The sequence below is a fragment of the Pollachius pollachius genome, assembly GCF_949987615.1.
Source record: "Pollachius pollachius genome assembly, chromosome: 4".
Classification (NCBI taxonomy): domain Eukaryota; kingdom Metazoa; phylum Chordata; class Actinopteri; order Gadiformes; family Gadidae; genus Pollachius; species Pollachius pollachius.
In genome coordinates, this window is record NC_136937.1 from 28,223,322 (window position 1) to 28,229,554 (window position 6,233).

General features: G+C 47.0%; 1 protein-coding gene across 1 annotated transcript in view; it reads left to right on the top strand.

Moving 5' to 3' along the window:
* The window catches only part of nid2a (nidogen 2a (osteonidogen)), a 45,521-nt gene extending 39,491 nt beyond the window's left edge, over positions 1-6,030 (top strand). The window contains exons 40-43 of the mRNA XM_079734792.1: positions 2,054-2,211; positions 2,541-2,664; positions 3,216-3,328; positions 5,179-6,030. Coding sequence (XP_079590918.1) covers positions 2,054-2,211; positions 2,541-2,664; positions 3,216-3,328; positions 5,179-5,189 — 406 coding nt within the window. The 3' untranslated portion in view covers positions 5,190-6,030. The remainder of the gene's footprint in view (positions 1-2,053; positions 2,212-2,540; positions 2,665-3,215; positions 3,329-5,178) is intronic.
* Positions 6,031-6,233: the final 203 nt, after the last annotated feature.

The following is a 6,233-nucleotide window of genomic DNA, read 5'->3' on the forward strand; positions in this document are numbered from 1 at the left end:
CTGATTGCCCCGTCGATCTCCCTAACGGTTCCCTATGTGCAAGGCTGGATACGCTACATCCACACCATCATCTGGAACACACACACACACACACACGCACACACACACGCACACACACAAACACACCTGAAAGTCGATGCAGGATAAGTTCCCTCCAACCCAGCCTGTGGTTCACGTCTGAATGATAAATTCACCGAGACGTGTTCAGTCTGTCATGGCCGCCTGACTCACTGTCTGTCTATGCGTCCCCGCTGGCGGCCTCACTTTTCTCACTTGGTGGGTGGAGGTCTGCCTTCCTTGTTTGTTAGTGTTCTAGTGCTATTGCCATCCATTTTTCTCTGTCCTTTGTCTCGTGACTGCGACTATAATGTTAAATACTCGGCTGTGAGACGTGACATACTTACTTGCCAACACTGCTCTCCGACGCAACACTGAGACAGGGCAAATGATTAATGATCGATGATCACTGGTCAATGATCAGAGGTTATACATGACATTACAATGTATACAGTGTATTTCTTTCCTTTATTTGTTAATTTGTTACTTGATGGCAGAAAAGGAGATAGCGCCCGGTTTAATTCTGTGTGTGTGTGTGTGTGTACAACTGTGCCGTCACCAGTACAGTTACACAGTGCAGGGCTGTCAGAGCGACTGTGTGATGCTGTACCCGGGGGAAACCTGAGGTCAAAGGTCACACACTGCTTTGCCTAACCTAACCGGTACCTCATCAGCGCGAGACAGGTGGTCACGGCCCTGTCAACCGCCAGCCACGACCCAGTTAACCCCCACCCTGGCCTTACCTCCTCCTCACACACAGATTGATCTTTTCTGTGTGTGTGTGTGTGTGTACGTATGTGTGTGTGTGTGTTTGTGCACACAACTGTATAGACCAGTGGACACCCAACCTCTGACCACTAAATTATACGCAATAATTACTGGGTTAGTGGGAGTGGGAAACTTTGGAAAGAGAAAAGGTCAGCATGGCTGCTAACTCTCCCGGTGGTTTTGTTTAGCAGAAAGACATCAATGGAAACCATGATGGTAGAAGGCATATGATGGAATACACAAAGTGACACTGTTTTGGAAAAATAACAAACCTTAATGCTATTTACTGAACAATATTTATAGATAATTGCATTTATTTTCAATTATCTATATTTAATTTTTTCTATCCCACATACGACCTGCAGTACCGTCACGTACCACCGGTGGTACGCGTACCACAGTTGGAAGAACACTGGTATCGATATCGCCCTATATACATATGTGTATTTATGCATGTGTGTGTATTTGTGTGTGATCGGATCTGATTGCCTGGCCGTCATACAAGCCAGAGCTCAGCCGTGGCCCCTCGCCACAAAAAACAAACCCGTCCAACAGCTCAAACTCTTGGATAAACACTCGGAGCGCCAGAGACACGAGACTCTTGGAGTGGAGCTCAGAGGAGCCCGCCGTTCACCGACACTCCGGAAACCCACCTTAAAAAAAAGTCAACGATTTTAAGAATTGGTTAAAGAATTTGTCGGTCGAGTTTGAAAGAAACAGCGGGAAAATGTATACAAAAGTTTTGATGAAAGGCGTACTTGTGGCTTTCACCCTCCACACGAATTAGCCTCCCGGTTGACCCCGTCCCGTTTATTTTTTCTGAAGCGAAATATACGCCAGGCCTGAGTAGCAGACGAAGCTCAATCGCGCCGTGTTTATTTTAAAAGCCTTTAGTCAATGTGTGCCAAGAGCACTTCGAGCAACTCAGAATACAAACCAAAGAGGGAACCCGCTGGTCCTAAGCCATCATTTGTTTTTATAAAGACCCGACCATTTTGTGGTTTATTCCTCTCCTCTCGGTCAAGTGTCTGTTTTGGAGCCAATCTCCTCCTTTCTAATGAGATGCCTTCTACAGTCCCATGTTGCCCTTATTGTGGGATTGGGATCAATTGCTTAATTGTTGTGCGTGTCGTAATGTCGTTAGAATTATAACGATCGTTTATCAAACGCTATTATTTTTGACTTTTTAGTCTTATTTTCCGAATTGTTTTTTTTTCTTGGGCCCCAGGACGTTGTACTGGACCGACTGGAACCGCGAGGCCCCTAAGATCGAGTGCTCCACCGTGGAAGGAGGCAACAGGAAGGTGGTGGTCTCCGAGGGCATCGGCTTGCCCAACGCGCTGACCTACGACACCGTGGCCAGGCAGATCTGCTGGGCCGACGCAGGTAAGGATACTAGCCTTAGCCGCGCTAACCGCTACGTCGCTAAGGACACGCTACCCGCCCGCTGCCGTGGTTCTTTATTCAACACCTTGATGGTTTGAGGTTGTTTTGACGAGCCCATATTGACTCAGTTGAACCCCAAACCTTAGAAACTGATAAAAAAATCTTTGCTTCCTTCTTCCCTCTCTCTCTCTCTCTCCCTCTCTCCCCTCCGTCTCTCTCCCTCTCCCTCCGTCTCTCTCCCTCTCCCTCTGTCTCTCTCCCTCTCCCCTCCGTCTCTCTCCCTCTCCCCTCCGTCTCTCTCCCTCTCCCTCCGTCTCTCTCTCCCCCAGGCACTAAGAAGCTGGAGTGTGTGTCTCCGGACGGGTCTGGCCGAAGGGTGATCCACCCTAACCTCAACTACCCCTTCAGCATGGTCTACTACAGGAACCACTTCTACTACTCTGACTGGAGGAGGTACGGACGCCAGACACGTCTGGTCTGACTCTCTGTCTGTCTGTCTGACTCATCTGGCTGTTCGTCTGCACGTCCCTCTGCACGCAAGTCTGTCCATGTCCATCCATCCATTCAGGGTATATCCTGATCCTCTCTGTTTCTCTCTCTCTCTCTCTCTCTCTCTCTCTCTCTCTCTCTCTCTCTCTCTCTCTCTCTCTCTGTCTCTCTCTCTCTGTCTCTCTGTCTCTCCCTCTCTCCCTCTCTCTTTCTCTCTGTCTCTCTCTCTCTGTCTCTCCCTCTCCCTCTCTCTCTCTGTCTCTCCCTCCTTCTCTCTCTCTCTCTCTGTCTCTCTCTCCCTCTCTCTGTCTCTCTCTCTCCCTCTCTCTCCCACCCTCTCTCTCTCTCTCTCTGTCTCTCCCAACCTCTCTCTCTCCCTCTCTCCCTCTCTCTTTCTCTCTGTCTCTCCCTCCCTCTCTCTCTCCCTCTCTCTCTCTCTCTGTCTCTCTCTCTCTCTCACTCTCTCTGTCTCTCTGTCTCTCCCTCTCTCTCTCTCTCTCTCTCTCTCTCTCCAGGGACGGTGTGATTGCGGTGAACAAAGACACCAGTAAGTTCACCGACGAGTTCCTGCCTGACCAGCGCTCGCACCTCTACGGCCTCACCATAGCAACAACCAACTGTCTATCAGGTACACTTTTGCGTCAAGCCGCTGTCTATCAGGTACACCTTAGCAACAACCAGCTGTTCATCAGGTATGAGCGCGATGGCCATTCGAACAGGGCCACAAACGTGCTGCCTGTAATATTAATAAAAAACTATATTTAATTATATACTTTTATTTTTTCTAAAGACCCTCAGGGGCCCCAAGGTATATCCTTCCCTCTTATGTCTATTAAAATGTCTATTATAACCAGGCGCCTCATTTCTAAAGTCTTCCTCATGCGCACACTCACATGTCAAGGTCTTGTCGTCCAGCTTTCACCGACACTGTGAGCTCATCCTGTCAGATCTTGCACTCACACACACACACGCACGCACACGCAAACACACATCCCCCTGACCCACCTGCATAGTCCACAAACAGCTGTCCCACACCCCCCTGCAACACTGGGGCTGTGTGTGTGTGTGTGTGTGTGTGTGTGTGTGTGTGTGTGTGTGTGTGGGGGGGGGGATGCTTCCTTTGTTGTCGAGACGAAGGCTTGTATAATCTTTTCAACCCCCCCGCCCCAGAATTACACCACATCTGTTTCAATTCTGTTCTCATCACCCGTGTGTTTGTGTGTGCTTGGGGTGTGTGTGAGGCACACACACACACACACACAAAAAGTGACCAAAAAAACAATGATCACAGAGCTGCCAGGGGTCTGCCTCTTATAATGAGTGTGTGTGTGTGTGTGTGCGTGTGTTTTGCCTGTGTGTGTGTGTGTGTGTGTGTGTGTGTGTGTGAGCAGTGATTACACAGCTGTAGCCTCTACCTGGATGCTTTTCAGGTGTGTGTCTCAGGGTGTGTACGTTGTGGTGTGTTCTATCAGCAGATGGCATTAGGCCTTTGCGTTAAAAAGCGTCTTTACTCTACAAAGTGGCTTGCTAAACACGGGTTAATCCCATAATCACCACCTTTGCGCGTTGTCATCATCCACACACACACACACACACACACATCTCAGGGCACACAATCACGCAGACACACGCACCTGAGAACAGACACACACACACACTCACCTGAGGACACACATACACACACTCACACAGACACACACACCTGAGGACAGACACACACACACACACCTGAGGACGGGCTCCGCCCTCAGCCTGCTGATGAAAGACTAAGAATGTTACATGTATGTTTTGGGAGGTCTTGGGCCCGCCTTGACACATAACAGTGGTTCGCCCGTCATGTCACTCATAAGGTTTCCTGTTCCTGAGTGCGAGGTGGGGGGGGTTAGACGATGGTCGCCTGCTTCAAAGACGCGTCGTAATTCGCGCCGAGGGGACGGTGATGAAAGGACAATGGTTGCGGTGCTCAGGTGTTGGGTTTAGAGGGGTTTAACAGCTGCCCCAAACACACACACACACACACACACACACACACACATACACACATACACACACACACTCAGGGGTGTGAGTACAATAACAAGGTGCTACATGTAGCGATTTGTCCAGGATGTGAGATCTGATGTTGACCTGTAATCACAACAAAACTTCCCGGGCATTTTATTTTCCAGAAAACAAAAAAGTTTTTTGTATTTTTATCTTTCTGTGCTTTATAAAAAAGTTTGTATTTCACAAATGATATATTTCAGGGTTTACCATGACATGAGAGCGATCAAATCACAATGCGATGGAAAATGGGCAAATAATTATTTATGATTGAACTAAACTATACATGAATCTTGTCACATTCCTGAGGAGGTCAAATTAACGTAGTTTGATATCTAACTCCTAACCTTAAGTAGTCCAGGTTGTAATGTAATTGGTCGAACGCCATCATGCCGTGTGATTCTGACTCTGTGATTGGTCTATTCTTCTCTGCAGGGAGCCATTAACCCCGGATCGACCGAGACAGCAGCAGGGTCCTTTGGTGCTATTCATATGTTGGGCTCTCCTCCGAGAGGGAGCGTCGCTATACTCTCAGAAAGAGAGAGACCACCGTCCCGTAAACACACTCCCCATCCCCTTATCCTCCATCCAAATATGAAACCTCCTTTTTGTGTCGCCCTTCACACGCCGTTCTGTGTTTTGTAAATTTGTGTTATACCTCATTTTTATCAACTTGTTTGTTGCTACTGGTTGTTTTTTTTCATAACAATTGATGCCAATGAACCATGACATGAGTGGAGCTTTAAAGGTGTCAAATGTATGTGACTTGTGTTTTTTTAGTTTTTCAAATCTCTTTAAAGCCAAAGAACAAAGACAAGAGAGCATGTCCTTTACAATGTGATATCCGATATCATTTGCCGACAGCGTCACTCGGTTAGCTGGATCGGTTAGCTAGGTCAAGTAGTCAAACATCTTGTTTGGTGGTTTGCCAGTCGGGATTCATAATAAATAAAGACATGTATGAATGGAAGAGACTCTTACTGGTTAGCTATACATGCTCAGAAGGCTGGTATAACTGAACCACTTACCCGGCCAAAAGGGTTAGGGTTAGGGTTAGCTAACCGCTACCGCCCAGACTGTTGAGAATCAACCCAAGTGTTCCCCACCCATCAGGTCACTGTGATCAGCACAACATCCTATTTCTCTGCACTGCTACTCCCTATTTTTCTACACGTGAGGATTTGACTTGTTATTCTACTTTTATAACTACTTTTTAAAAATCTTTGTATCTTTTTTATAAGATGTGATATTTATAACAAATAAAAATGTGATTATGGATTGGATGGATTTGCCGTGTCCCTGTGCTTTGTCTTTATGGCTGTAGCCAGCTTAAATATTAAAAGATGAATTATTATACCTACTAGTACAAGAATTTATAGTTATATGTTGTATATGAAGACATGTCTGTCAAAGTTCCTAATTACCAAAGAGACTGCGCCCAATGCGAGTTAGCCTGAAGTTATCCTTGACATTACAATTCCCATGACATA